This window comes from Pseudophryne corroboree, chromosome 3, assembly GCF_028390025.1.
Source record: "Pseudophryne corroboree isolate aPseCor3 chromosome 3, aPseCor3.hap2, whole genome shotgun sequence".
In the NCBI taxonomy this organism is placed as follows: domain Eukaryota; kingdom Metazoa; phylum Chordata; class Amphibia; order Anura; family Myobatrachidae; genus Pseudophryne; species Pseudophryne corroboree.
Genome location: NC_086446.1, coordinates 43,341,164 through 43,356,850, shown reverse-complemented (window position 1 = coordinate 43,356,850; position 15,687 = coordinate 43,341,164). Strand labels below are relative to the sequence as shown.

At 46.4% G+C, this 15,687-nt stretch overlaps 1 protein-coding gene across 3 annotated transcripts in view; it reads left to right on the top strand.

Annotated features, from left to right (window-relative positions):
• LOC135054664 (NACHT, LRR and PYD domains-containing protein 3-like) overlaps nucleotides 1-14,960 on the top strand; it is a 131,340-nt gene extending 116,380 nt beyond the window's left edge. Inside the window, exons 7-12 of one of the 3 annotated variants that reach the window (XR_010243550.1) lie at nucleotides 5,326-5,493; nucleotides 6,790-6,960; nucleotides 8,868-9,038; nucleotides 9,659-9,829; nucleotides 10,265-10,333; nucleotides 13,353-13,421. Coding sequence is in view for 2 of the 3 variants with exons in the window: in XM_063957904.1 (XP_063813974.1) it covers nucleotides 5,326-5,493; nucleotides 6,790-6,960; nucleotides 8,868-9,038; nucleotides 9,659-9,829; nucleotides 13,353-13,523; nucleotides 14,642-14,810 (1,021 nt within the window). In the remaining variant the exon portion in view is untranslated. Of the gene's footprint in view, nucleotides 1-5,325; nucleotides 5,494-6,789; nucleotides 6,961-8,867; nucleotides 9,039-9,658; nucleotides 9,830-10,264; nucleotides 10,334-13,352; nucleotides 13,524-14,641 lie in introns of those variants that run through there. The other 2 variants (XM_063957904.1, XM_063957905.1) reach the window with 2 other exon arrangements.
• Nucleotides 14,961-15,687: the final 727 nt, after the last annotated feature.

The window sequence follows — 15,687 nt, the reverse complement described above, 5'->3', positions numbered from 1 at the left end:
AAAAAGCGTTGGTGATACAAACAATGGTCCGGGATGTCCTGAAGCCAGCCCTGGTGTCGGTTCATCAGTGCATTCGCCTTCTGGGGAAGATGGTAGCCTCTTACGAGGCTCTTCAGTATGGGAGGTTTCATGCTCGTCCTTCCAACTGGATCTCCTGGACAGGTGGTCGGGATCCCATCTACATATGCACCAGCGGATACGTCTGTGGCCAAAGGCCAGGATTTCACTCCTCTGGTGGTTGCAACTGCCTCACCTTCTGGAGGCCCGCAGGTTTGGGATTCAGGACTGGATCCTTCTAACCACGGATGCAAGTCTCCAAGGCTGGGGCGCAGTCACTCAAGGGGAGACCTTCCAAGGAAGGTGGTCAAGTCTGGAAGCCGGCCTGCCGATAAATATTCTAGAACTAAGAGTCGTATACAACGGTCTTCTCCAAGAGGCCCATCTTCTGAGAAATTGGGCCATTCAAGTGCAGTCGGACAATGTAACGACAGTGACTTACATCAACCGACAGGGCGGAACGAAGAGCAGAGCTGCAATGTCAGAGGTGACAGGAATCATCCTCTGGGCAGAAAAACACGTTGGCGCTGTCAGCAATCTTCATTCCGGGAGTAGACAACTGGGAAGCGGACTTCCTCAGCAGAAACGATCTCCGTCCAGGGGAGAGGGGACTCCATCCGGAGGTGTTCATGGAGGTGACAAATCTTTGGGGTATACCTCAAATAGACATGATGGCCTCTCGTCTCAACAAGAAGCTTTGGCGGTATTGTTCCAGGTCGAGGGACCCGCAAGCCGTGGCAGTGTACTCCCTAGTGTCTCCGTGGGTGTTCCAGTCAGTGTACGTGTTTCCTCCACTTCCACTCATTCCAAGAGTGCTAAAGATCATAAGGAGAACAAGGGTTCAAGCGATCCTCATTGCTCCAGATTGGCCAAGAAGGTCTTGGTACGCGGATCTTTCTGGATCTACTGGTAGAAGAGCCGAGGCCTCTTCCTCTTTGGGAGGACCTGCTGCAGCGGGGGCCATTTACCTATCAAGACTTACCGCGGCTGCGTATGACAGCATGGCGGTTGAACGCCAGATACTAGCTCGGAAGGGCATTCCGAACAAGGTTATTCCTACCCTGATACAGGCTAGGAAAGGAGTAACGTCTACACATTACAATCATGTTTGGAAAAAATATGTCTCTCGGTGTGAGTCCAAGGGGTTTCCTACGGTGGAGTTTCAACTGGGACATTTTCTCCTCTTCCTGCAAGCAGGTGTGGATATGGGCCGAAGGTTGGGATCCATAAAGTTACAAATTTCGTCCCTATCCATTTTCTTCTGTTACGATCCCTGGCGCTCAGAACATGGAAGATGTTATGAAGTGAGTTCAGAGCACCAGGACGCAATGCTGGATTTGGTGAAATAGAACGGGAATAGCCCCTGGCACCCTACCTCCGTTGTTTTACCCGTGTTGTCAATTCACTCTTGCAGGACTATGGTTTCTTGGGCCCATGGCAGCCGCGTTTGAAGGGCGGATTAGGTCTGCCCAACTCCGATGCCCCCTCAGGTCTTAAAGAGAGACAAAGCGTGAACTAAGACAGGGTAATAACAAGGGGCCCTCTAACTGAAACAACAAAAGCCAGGGGCTACTGACTAGCCTAAAACTAAATGTATGCACGGCTTGCCGCCAAAGGAAAAGAACAACCAAAAAGATACCACTGTCCACTCCCCTACACGGCACCACCGAGTTCCGGGGGGAACAGTGGAAGCGGAAACCTCCGCAAATGCACCAGTACAAAATAATGCAATACTAAAGCGGGCTAGGCCGCAACACGCGGCAAAGCCGCCACTCACGAAACCGGGCGAGAACCCCAAACGACAGTCACAGGTTCACGAGGACCAGAAGGATTCCCGGGACCGGCTAAAGAATTCCTGGATACAAGGACACAGGGAGCAGGACGGACCGGATACAGCAGACCAGGAACAGACGTTCACCAGACATAAACAGCAAACAGGAAGCTATCATCGGCGTTTGTGTGAGGCACTGGGGAGGCATATAACAGGGAACCCTCCAATAGGAATACAGAGCCTAATTAACAAATGTCGTGCAGCTGCCTTGCTGCACGAGCAGGGGAAAAACAGGTGTGAATGCTTCATTAATGCAACGGGGAACGCGGTCTGCCTGTGGCGTCCCCGTTGCTATGGACCCGGCGGCCCTGAACGCATGGCGTCCTAGCGTTGCCAGGGAGCCGGCGGCTATCGCGCGCCCGGCGTCCCGGCATTGCTAGGCCCCGTGCGGAGACAGACAGGGAGAGAGGCGCGGCGGCCGTGACTGCTGCTCTGTCAGAGAGCGGACGAGCACCGCCGCGCCTAACATCTTCTAGAAACAGTTGGCTGCCCTCCCTAAGGTTCAGACTTTTTTGAAGGGAGTTCTGCACATCCAACCTCCCTTTGTGCCACCTATGGCGCCCTGGGATCTTAACGTGGTGTTGCAGTTCCTCCAGTCGGACTGGTTTGAGCCTCTACAGGAGGTTGAGGTCAAGTTTCTCACGTGGAATGCTGTCACTTTGTTGGCCTTAGCTTCTGCTAGACGTATGTCGGTGTTGGGGGCTTTTTACTGTAGAACCCCATACTTGATCTTCCATGAAGATAGGGCTGAGCTTCGGACATGTCAGCAGTTTCTTCCGAAGGTTGTGTCGGCATTTCATATCAACCAACCTATTGTGGTGCCAGTTGCTACTGACTCCTCAATTTCTTCAAAGTCCTTGGATGTTGTAAGGGCTCTGAAAATCTATGTGAAGAGGAGCTCGTCACAGAAAATCTGACTCTTTGTTTGTCCTGTATGATCCCAAGAAAATTGGGTGTCCTGCTTCTAAGCAGACAATCTCTCGCTGGATTAGGTTCACTATCCAGCATGTGTATTCTATGGCAGGATTGCCGTGTCCTACGTCTGTTAAGGCCCACTCTACTTGTAAGGTGGGTTCTTCCTAGGCGGCTGCCCGGAGTGTCTCAGCTTTACAGATTTGCAGAGTGGCTACTTGTTCTGGGTCGAACACGTTTGCAAAGTTCTACAAGTTCGATACTTTGGCCGTTCAGGACCTGAAGTTTGGTCAATCAGTTCTGGGAGCTTTGGTACATCCCCATGGTACTAATGTGGACCCCAGCATCCTCTAGGACGTAAAAGAAAATAGGATTTTGGTTACCTACCGGTAAATCCTTTTCTCGTAGTCCGTAGAGGATGCTGGGTGCCCGCCCAGAGCTTTTTTTTCCTCCTATCGTTATTTGGTTCAGTACAACTTTGTTTAGTTGAGTACTGCGTTGTTACTTGGTAAGTAATGTTTCAGCGGTTGCTGCGTTTCAAGCTAGTTAGCTTGATGTGCATTGTATGTGTGAGTTGGTGTGAATCTCTCCACTATCTGTGTAAAATCCTTCTCTCGAAGATGTCCGTCTCCTCGGGCACAGTTTCTAGACTGACTCTGGTAGGAGGGGCATAGAGGGAGGAGCCAGCCCACACTCTCAAACTCTTAAAGTGCCAAAGGCTCCTGGTGGACCCGTCTATACCCCATGGTACTAATGTGGATCCCAGCATCCTCTACAGACTACGAGAAAAGGATTTACCCATAGGTAATTAAAATCCTATGATTTCAATTTATTCTATATCTGGCATGATTCTCCTTGCCGCTGGCCACCCCTTCAGCCTATACCTGGGTCTGCGGGCCTCCTTCACTGGCACCCTTCAGCTCCCCTCGAGGTGGAGCACCCAGGGGGGTTCTGCACCCACTTACCAAAGACAAAATATTTTTCCCCCTCCTTTTATTAACCATTTATTACCACCCATACCCACGGGCAATTGGAAATGGAGGAGAGCCCAAGTGCTATTGGCGCGAGGGCTGGTTATACCCAGGAAGGGGTAACACATGGTTTGTGCAAGGCCAACCCACCCAGTGTTGGTTTAAAACCATGATGGGAGTACCAGGGCTGATATAAAAAGTGGGGGACCTCCACTCATTTATTTTTAAGCATGTGGGTGAGTCCCCCCTACTTCTGACAGTGGGGGAAATAAGGTGTAACTTTCCCCCTACACTGGAACAATTATGGTTCCAACTAACTGGTGAAATCAGGTTTGATCTTACTCACATGTTTTACTAACAAACAGGTTTTAGCCTTGTAGTTGGCAACAAATGCCTGATTATCAATGTTTTCCCCTACATCCTATCCAATTATCGTTCCAACCGGCCATGGTGTTGGAACGATATTTGGTTAGTCTGTGGCCAGTTTTACACTAGGGTCTGGTAGTGGGGTCATACTACAGCAACATTTTCCAACATGTCCATTATTGATCAGAGCAATTTCCCTCTGATTCTTATTGAACATTGTGTTAGATTTGTCGCAACAGTCGAAGCGATATTGTATAATGGTATCGCAACGACTGTCACCAGCCGTAAGCTACCCGCATATGGGCGGGGACAAAGCCGATGACCTCTTACAGGATGACCTTGTATAAAACGACATGTGACAAGCAATAAACGTCAATAAAGGAGTACCGTATGAAAGATGATGTAGTTTTCCGACAATTGATGTGTCAGTATTAATAAAGCCTCATAACCTGTTAGTAAACACCTCCACTATCTGTGTGACTGTAAAGTGACCGCACTCTGCTGTAATGACTGACAATTAAGGCCCAATGAGTATGAGATCAACAACAACTTGGACTCCTGCATCCACCATGGACTTCTTCTGTACCTCATAGATTGGAAGGGATAAGGTTCTGAGAGAAGAGCTTGGAGTAACGCTTCCGATGCACACAAACCAGGACTGGGCATAATGCTTCATCGGAAATTTCATTCAAAACCTCACCAGTGCCCACTTGTAACAGGTGGGGGGTGGGAGGGGATACTGTCACACATCTGGGACCATGTCCCCCTTACTGGGTCTGGAGGTGTCATGGAATCTATGAGGGATGTTCTGACCAACCTGATTCCAGCAATTGTGGTCTCATGATCCACTCAGCCTATCGGCGCTAAGAAAGCCCTACTTAAACATGAACCTGCAATGTGTTCATGGCCAGAACCAACTTCTCTCCACGGTCACCAGTCTCCTGCTTTGCTAACCAGCATACTGGAGGAGCCTGCCCCTTCCAGCACTCACTCCACTGGAACTCCACATGTTCCAGATTTGCTGGAACATGCTCTATACTCAGTTATTTAATATCATCAGTGACGTCTATAGCCTAATAGCTGATATTTATTTACTTTTCACTTATGCTCTCAGTAATTACTCTGTGCTGCATGTGAGGCTGGAAATGGTGAACAATGGAATAATGCCCATATCTCATGTCTCATCAGGATACACGATTGTGGTCTGACCTCATCCTGCTGTGACAATCTCTCCTCCATCCTTACTACTAACCGGTGTCTGGTCAGAATGGAACTGACCTGGAACAATCTGGAGGATGGAGTGAAGCCTCTGTGTGACGGACTGAGACACCCGGACTGCAACCTACAGACACTTGCGTAAGCACTGCCTCTGTATCCATATAACTGTCCTCTCAGAAAGATAAAGAACAGAGGGCCCAGATTCAGCATGGACTGTAGATGTGTGAAAAATCACACATCAACAATGGGCGGCCATGCTTTCGCATGTTTAGGGTAGCCCTCTGCCTACGCAGCCTAGCTGAGAAGGCAGATGGCTACCCGCCGTGTTTCGGGTTGCAGCGGCTCTGTGCAAGGTTTGGTACATCTCCCCCAAAATATTTTATGCGACAACCATTGTTTGGTTTTATTATAATTTTCATAATAACACGTTTGTTGCCTTTCGTTATTTGTATTACTATTTAAATTATAGTTCAGAACAGTTTACACTCTTATTAGGTATTTGGAGAAACAGGGACCCATTTATTAATTAGACCTGATAATTAGAATTTCTTATCACCTCTACTGGCAGCAATAAGAAATTCTGTACCAGCCGGTTGTATGAAGAACCACATTCAGGAAAAGGGGCTCTGATAGGACCCCATCCCTGTGATGTGTAATGCATAGTGATTGCTGATATGATCCTTGTACCTTCTGCTGAAGGACCAGTGGTGGCCTACTACACATGAGAGGTCATCAGACCGCTGTCATCAGGTATCTCCAATATCTGCTGTGGAGCCTCTGTAACACATCCGAGGCATACTTCCACATCTTGTTTAATAAATAGGCCCCAAAGACAGAAGGATGGGAGATACTTGCATTACTCATATATAGCCATTCTTACATTTATGCCCGTAGCCAGTGGTGTGGACTAGGAAGGCATAGGGTGGCCACTCTTTGGACAAAACCCATTCGTTAATAGTTAATACTGGACGTGTGTGTGTGGCGGGCGGGTAGGGGTTGATGCAGTTTGCCACATGCCCTTGGGAGCTGAGTAGTGTCCCTCCCTCCTGTTTCCCTCTGTGGCTGTCATGAGGAACATCTTGTCCACCAGGTCCCTATTGAATTACCACTGCAGCTCCTTCCTGAACTTGCCATTGAGGAACTTCATGGAGAGTGATAATTTCTTTGGCATGATGAGCCAGGAGGAATTGCAGGGAATGCAAGCAGTCGTGACACGTTCTGTGTCCGCCAACATGGAAGGCCAGAAGCTTCGTATACCAGGTGCCTCTAATGAACCAGAGTGGTATAGAAACTCTACAGAGTATGGGGAATGACCCATACTCCCCATTGGTGTATATACATCACACCATTTTATTCGTTCAGTAGGAATGTCATTCTGTTCAAGGCTGGAAATAAGTAATTACCGGTAACTAATGGAGATGCCTCTTCCATCAGGTTACGGGAGTGTGATCTGACCTCATCCTGCTGTGATGATCTCCACTCTCTTATTATTACAAAGCAGTCTTTGGTGTCACTGGACCTATCGTGGAATAACCTGCTGGACTGCGGAATAACATTTCTGTGTGACGGACTAAGACATCCGGACTGTGCCCTACAAGAACTAAGGTGAGATCTGTACTGGTACTGTACTGTACTATCCACTCTGCACAAGGCAATACAACATAGGGTGTCATTCAGACCTGATTGCACGCTACGTTTTTTTGCAGCGCTGCGATCAGGTCTGAACTGCGCATGAGTATGCTATGCAATGCGCAGGCGCGTCACCCCCCAGCGACAGGGATCGCCGGACAGCGACGGGATTAACAAAGAAAGCGATCGCACTGGCGATCGCAAGAAGATTGACAGGAAGAGGCCGTTTGTGGGTGTTACCTGACCGTTTCCAGGGAGTGTCCGGAAAAACGCAGGCATGTCCAGCTGTTGGAAGGGAGGGTTCCTGACGTCAGCTCCGGGCCGGATGATCTGAGCTGTGCAGAGACTGCACAAACTTCTGTGTGCAGAAGTTTGTCCAGCTCTCCGCACATGCGATCGCACCCCTGCACTGCGACTACCCCCTCTCCCTGTAGGCGGCGACTACCAGATCGCAGGGATGCAAAAAACGCACCCTAGCGATCAGGTCTGAATTAGGCCTATAGACTGCACAAAGGAAAAATATAATGTTTTCGTTGTTAAGTTACAACCATTCTTTTGTTTTATTATGTTTTTTTTTCTTAAGAACCAGTTTTCTACTTTAATTACCGAATTAGCAAAATAAGTCCAAGACAGCACATGCCAGGTCCATTTACTAATACATCTACAGTACTGTGCAAAAGTTTTAGGCAGGTGTGGAAAAAATGCTGCAAAGTAAGACTTCTTTCACAAATAGAAGGCTGCTGAGGCTACAGGGAGAAGTCACAGGGAAAATGTATCATTAGATATACATTGCCTGGTCTGACGGATCTGAAGTTCTACTGTGGCATTGAGGTAGTATGGTCAGAGTTCTTAATACCAATGGAGCGTATTGTTGTTATGTTCATCCCTTTATGGTCAAGCTTACCGATCTTCAAAGCAGGAGACAACCGGACCAAGTCACATAAGGACACGTCCTCTCATGCTTGTTCCACAGACATGACAATGACTTTGGTGTCCATCAATGGCCTCCACAGGCCCTAGATACCTAACCAACAGAGCAGCTTTGGGATGCAGTGGAATGTGAGATCCACAGGGCAAATCTTCTGCAGCTCTGTGATGCAGTCCTGCCACCACAAACCAGGACCTTAAAGGCTCCATAAAGATTTCAGACTGTTCTGGCGGCAAAGGGTGAAGGGGTGGAGGAACCAGGACCTCTGATGGATTCATAAAGAATTCAGACTGTTCTGGCGGCAAAGGTGAGGGGGTGGAGGAACCAGGACCTCTATGAAGTGATGGATTCATAAAGAATTCAGACTGTTCTGGTGGCAAAGGGTGAGGGATCCAGGACCTCTACGGAGTGATGGCTCCATAAAGAATTCAGACTGTTCTGTTGGCAAAGGATGAGGGGATGGGGGAACCAGGACCTCTACAGAGTGATGACTCCATAATAAATTCAGACTGTTCTGTTGGCAAAGGATGAGGAGGGGGTGGGGCTGGGATGTATTAGTGAGGTATTCTGAGGCCACAGGATCTTTTTACTGATCAAAATTCTAAGCAGACATGAACAGGCTACAGATTCATCTACCCTGATCCGTACTCAGCGAATCAATAACCTTATCAGTGACATACACCGGGTTAGGTATGGGTTATCCAGACGCCGGGATCCTGGCTGCAGGATGCCGGTGGGGGGTTGGGGGAAATGTAGGTGCTGGTAATGTGACTGGCGGTCTCCTGACCACCGGTCACATAACTACATCCCCATACACCTACCGCCTAATAGCTGATATATACATCCTCTGCTATATCTATGTAATAGGTTTATTCTTTCATCTATGATGTCAGGCTGAGTGTGGGGCTGGTAATGACACGTAATGGCCTAATCTAGATCCCTCATCTCCCATCAGGTTACAGAGCTGTGATCTGACCTCGTCCTCCTGTTATACTCTCCACTCTGCTATTGCAACAAACCGGACCCTGATCACACTGGACCTGACCGAGAACAATCTGCAGGACTCGGGAATGAGACTTCTGTGTGAGGGACTAAGACACCCGGACTGTATCCTGCAGGAGCTTAGGTAAGAGCAGTCTTGAGTCTTCATGGCATAGCCTCCGAGTTCTGGTGTTCCAGGACTTTTGTGCGAGCCTGCCCGTTTTTTAAAACCAGCAATCACTTACAAGGCAAATCCAACCTTGACTGGTGAATACTCAGGCAAATACCATTGATTATATCACATTATATATTATATATCATATTATATTTTTAGATCCTTAGTATATATTTTATATTTATTGCTTAACGGGGGCTTGTCGCCCCTATTTTAAAAGCGTGATGGGTCCAGGCTTCCTGGACCCCGGTGTCTGGATTCTAGGGCCAGCCTGAGTAAGCTTCAGATGTAGCACTTGGATCTCTCAAATGCAAACAGGAGTTATCTATCTCCTACCGACGCCTCCTTCTGCAGTTGTGCAATTCCACACAACCATGATTCAGGCCCATTATCCGGCCATACAGCCACCTACCATAATCTATATGCAGTATGTCGATAACACTATCAGCGTCATACGTCAACAGCTTAATAGATGAAATATACAACGACAATTATATCAACTTTATACAGATTCATTGATGACGTCCTTCTGAATGTGAGGCTGTAAGAGATAAGAAATGACCTCATGCAGATCCCTCATCTTCCATCAGGTTAGGGAACTGTGATCTGACCTCCTCCTGCTGTGCTGATCTCCGCTCTGTCCTCATTACACATCACTCTCTGATCACGCTGGACCTGTCAAATAACGATTTGGAGGACTCGGGAATTAAGCTTCTGTGTGAGGGACTAAGACATCCGGCCTGTAACCTACGAGAAATTTGGTAAGAACTACATAGATGACATAAGTTACAATCACAGAAACGTATCTGTCATCTCATTTATGTCATCTATATACTGTATATAAAAGCGAAAGCCCTCACTTACTCACTGACTGACTGACTGATCACTAATTCTCTCACTTCCCGATATGTGAGGAAGCTGAAATGTAACATAGATATTCTTCAGGTGGGAAATAGGAAAACTACGTGATTAGAATTTTAATAAACCTCCCCTAAGGGGATGAAAAGAGGCTTGACATAATGACGTCATTACCGATGCGTGGCTTGCGTAGCGTGAACAATAACGCCCAAACGGACTATCGGATAAATGGTCCTGTCACCTTTTCCTGTATCTGCTACGGGTGCTCCTCGGGTAATGCAAGAACCATGGATTAATATTTACTTACATTAACACGTCTCTAATTTACATCTCTTTAGATTTACCAAATTTTTGCACTCATTTATATTTACAACCGTGAAAATCAGAAACTCCCGTGCGAAGAACAGGTAGAACAGCTAGTCTGAGTATATATTTAAGTAACTCTTTTTTATTTATTGTTAAGTTACAGCCATACTGTAGGTTGTTATATATTTTTTTGTAAATTGCACTTATCGAGAGGATAATGGTGATACATGTAATAATCAAATATCATATTAGTAGCCAAAAACTGATTATGCAGATGGTAAAAGTATTACAATCAGATACTCATCGTAGTGTAAATCACATATATCAAATAATAAAAAAGAGGAAATGCTGGAGGGCACAATATAAGTGGCATAAGTCATCAAAGCCATCAAGTAATAAAGGGTAGAACCATCAGCCGTTCATTCTGGCCTTAAGTTGAGAACCGTAGATAGAACTTGGAATAAACAGAAAAAAAAGGGGGGGGGGGGGCTGTAAAAAAAGAAAGAGAAAGGGGGAAGCAGTTAGCTTAATGACATACGGTATCCCGGCGGTCAATATACTGATGCTGGGATCCCGAGGGAGGGCGCATTGCCGGCATCAAGATACTGACACAGCTCGGTGTGCTGGTGTCATATTACTGACAGCCAGCATCCCAATCGTCCTCACAGTGGGACGCACTGCCGTCCTGGGGGGGGGGGGGGGGAGGTAGTTAGGTTTAGGCTGCAGAAGGGGGGTTGGGGGTTAGGCTGCAGCGCCGGGAGGTTTAGGAACCGGGGAGGGAGGGTTAGGCACATAGAAGGAGGTTAGGGTTAGGCATCAACCGGTGAGGGTTAGGTTTAGGCAGTGGGGAAGGGTTAAGGTTAGGCACCACTGGGGAGGGTTAGGTTCCCCGAAGAGAGGGTTAGGGGAAGAGGAGGTTTAGGGGCCTTAATGGGGGGCTGTCAGGATTTTGATGGACGGGATACCGCTGTCGGTATACTGACTGCCGGCATCCCATCCATCGGTAAATCATACTGATCCCGAGAAAGGAGGAAGGGAACAAGGGAAAGGGTAAGAAGCAAACAGGGAACCCAGGAGAGAAAATCTAAGATAACCAACTAACCACATCTAAGAAGGTGATGGTAGAGAGAATGGAGGAGGTGGATAAAACATCCCCACCACAGGGAAGAGCTAAAGGAGGAGATTGAAGGAGGCCACAGAGACCCCTCTAAGCAAAGAGGTCCAATAAAAGGACACAGCATGGACATTTCCAATCGGGGGGTCATTCAGTAATATTCGAGTCTCATGGGGAATCCCAGAAACAGTGGTACTACGTGGCAGGAGAAGTGGCATTGGCAATCAATACAATTGTGCATGTTCTAGATGGAGACAAATAACCCTTATAGAATATTTTATATAGCATCTGTCTATAAGCCCTTGCTGTTAACGTGCAGAGCAAAAAAGAAAGTGAGATGAAGGGGTGCAAAGTCCTCCTGCCATACCGTAATCCTTGTCCAGCGATCCTGAGAGAAGAGGGAAACATGGACGGTATGCGAGTGTAGAAAATGGAAATGGTTTTTGATGTCTGTTGTCTGACCTGAAATGCATTATCTAGTACATTAATAGTCACATGTAGGGAGGTTAGAAATAATCGTACAGACGATGTTGAGGGTGAAGGTAGGTGAATACAAGGTGGTGCAGTAATTCTAATTTGTCAGTGGCCTTGGCAAAGGTCAAGGGTCTACAAGTCCCACTATCTACCAACATCATGATGGAAGGTAAACCCCCAGCCAACCATAACTAAAAAGGAAATGCCTGACCTCTCTGAAAGTCCAGATTACCCAGCAGAGGGAGGAATAAAGGAGAGTAGGCATTGACCAGTAGGCTGGGACAACGGGCAACCTTGCCTCATGCTCTTAGACATTCTGACAAGATCCCCTCTCAAATAAATAATGAGTCGATCTGTAGGGTCAGTGTAGAAGAACCTTATTAAACAGGTTAATAAAAATCCAAATTCTCGTTCCAGAAGAACGCAATGTAGATGTGCTCAAGACAGCTTGTTGAATGCCTTCACTATATTGAGGCTCAACATGGAACTATAGCAGGAATTAGAAGTTTTTGACGTGGCAATAGCAGACCACCCAGGAATAGTGGTAAAACCAAATTGGTGGTGGGTTAGGAGAGATGGCATCAGGGGCATCAAGAGTTTAAAATCCTGGTTGAAAAGTACAATTGGAAGATATGAGTCAACCAATTCAATGTTTTTTAATTAGGTCTAGGGATCTAAGAGTTGTAGGCATCATTTAAGGCAGGGTAACACACATCTCCTTTAAAAAGACTTTGAAAAAGCTTATATTCTCAGTACATCTTTGGCGATACGGACAGTCTGACAACTGTATTCTCTAAAATAGACAAGCTTTTCTAGGTGTTTAGAGAGGGTGTAAATCTGTTCTGGTCCAATACTAATAGCAAGATGCATTTCTGCCTTCCGGCCACCACTTTTGTTGAAACGTGCATTTCTAGGCTCCCTAGATACTATGCAATACAAATTTTTAGACATTCAGGAGTGACACATCTGATGCAAACAATCCTGATGTCCCCATCACTTTCGTGATTAATGTAAGACATAAATGAAAAAGAAAAAACAATTGAGCGACAAACAGGAAAAAGACAAATGAGGAGGTGGTAACAGAGTGTTAATGAATTGAGCATTATGAAATCTTTCCTGTAATTCATGGAAAGTCATTCTAAGGTATTCAGAGACCACGTAATCTTTTATTGAACAATACTACAGTATAAGGAGACACTGGGCTAATTTTACCATGCATCATTTTTCAAAGCCATCAAGTCTTCATCCGTTTTGTCCATTGGATTTAAAAGGGCAATTATATGGGTTGGGTATGCGTGACCGGCCTTGAAAAGTTTTCCATAGTAGATTTATTCCATTATCCGTCTATGCATCCACTTTTCCTCATCCATAATCAGTAAATCAATTTCAGTGACGTATACCTACAGCCTAAAAGCTGAAATGTGCACCAACAATTGTATCTACTTTATACTTGTATTCTTTCAGTTATGACTACTTCTGAGTTTGTGAAGTTAAAAATTATAAGAAATGATACAATCCTCATCTTCCCCCAGGTTATGTGGCTGTGGTCTGACCTCCTCCGGCTGCGATGATCTCCACTCTGTTATTACTACAAGCCGTTCTCTGATCTCGCTGAACCTGTCCGTGAACGATCTGCAGGACTGTGGAATGAAATATCTGTGTAAGGGACTAAGACATCCGGACTGTATCTTACAAGAACTTGCGTAAGAACCATAGCCTTTTATTTTTGTCATGAAGTCTAACTTAATATGTCCTGGAGGGAGAGGCGCCATTTCAGCACATAAAAACCTACAGAAAACAATAGCTTTCATTCATGTTGCCGAAACCTTGTTGAATAGTGTTATACAGTATTTAAAGACTAGTTACCAGACCGCTTTACAATTGGAACAACAGTAATAAAACAAAACTGGGTAAAAAGAGAAAGACATAGAGGTAGGAAGGCCCTGCTCACAAGCTTACAATCTATAGGGAAATAGGCATTGATACACAAGGATAGGTGCTACCTATCGCACAATGGTCCACCAGATTGCAGTAGTTCTTAAAGGTCTGTATGATATGATCACCCAGCAATGTTGGCCAAGGGTCAGGAGGGTGTGAAAGTGAAGAAAGACAACATATGTGAGGTTATGTGTGGACTGTTCAGAGGGGATGTAATTAGATAAGGAGGCACTGAAGGTTATGTGAGCTGTTTTGGAATGTGATAAGCTTTTCTGAAGAGGTGAGTTTTCAGGGAACGTTTGGAGACTAGAGGTGAGTCTTATTGTGCATGGGAGGGCATTCCACAGAGTAGGTGCAGAACGAGATAATTATATACGATAATAATTAATTAGAATAAATGTCAGGTCCCTTCCGTCTATCAGAAGACCACTCTGGTGAGATTTTATAATTAACAAGACCTTGGCACCATATCACTACTATAAGACTACCCTCGCGAAACAGACAATAAATCTTCTTGCACATACTATATGTTATACATTAATACAAAAACCCGCAACACTGTAGTTTCGTTACTTGTGGTTGGATTATACTTAACTTCAATTGAAAGTGAGATATATTAGAAGCGCCGCCTGATGAAGTCATTCAGAGGCATGTAGTGGTTTTTCTGAGACCAACTGATCAATACTGTATGGAGGCATCATCTGGCCACACATCCACCTACCTTCATCTACATTCAGTAACTCTCTAGTCACATTATCAGTTACATACACCTACAATATAATAGATTAACTATACACCAACATTACACAGTGTCATTCTCTCCGTTATGAAAGTCTGGAAATGGTAAGACATTAACTCATCCAGATAACTCATTGTCCTCCAGGTTATGGGGCTGTGGCCTGACCGTGTCCTGCTGCGATGATCTCCTCTCTACTCTCCTTACCAACCGCTCCCTGATCAGACTGGACCTGAGGGGGAACCACTTGGAGGAGGCTGAAGGGAAACTGGCGGAGGGTGTGAGGCCGCCTCTGCAGCTTGTGTTACATGACTGAGTTGCAGTCACTGAATGTGTTATATTCAGAAGTGTGTTTATGTTTGTACAGAACTTTCAAATCTATGTAAGTAGACATTAAGAGACTATAAACAATCTCATATTAATTAGGACTGACTGTAAAATAAAGCTGCAATATACACCTGGCAAATGTCTCTCTCCAGACTCTTGTTTTAGTTCTAGTCTGAAAACAAATGGAAATGTAAAACCTCCGGGTTCTTTATATGAAAGTGTTTCCAATAAGGCTCAAATGTCCGTACACCATAGGGGTGTAGTATGGCTGACCGGCGGTCTCCTGACCACCGGTCAGCGTTACCAACGCCGGGATCCCGGCAGCATACCGACACCGGGATCCCGGCGGGGAGGGGCGAGTGCAGCAAGCCCCTTGCGGGCTCGCTGTACTCGCCACGCTGCGGGCTCGGTGGCAACCTGCGGTCGCCATGGGTTCTATTCCCACTCTATGGGTGTCGTGGACACCCACGAGTGGAAATAGTCCCTGTTGGTCGGCATGCCGACCATCGGGATACTGAGCCGGCGGGATGGTGGAGGTCATGTGACTGTCGGTCAGCAGACCGGCGGTCACATGAATACCACCCCACCATGGGTGTAGTATGGCTGACCGGCGGTCTCCTGACCGCCGGTCAGCTTACCGACGCCGGCATCCCGGTGGGGAGGGGCGAGTGCAACAAGCCCCTTGCGGGCTCGCGCCACGGTTTTATTCCCACTCTTTGGGTGTCGTGGACACCCACGAGTGGAAATAGTCCCTGTTGGTCGGCATGCCAGCAGTCCCGGAAATAGGTTATCCCCTCATAGTACATCTACTATAATGATATGATCTGAGGTAATCTGTTTGGGTATATCAGTGAATAGTACCTCTC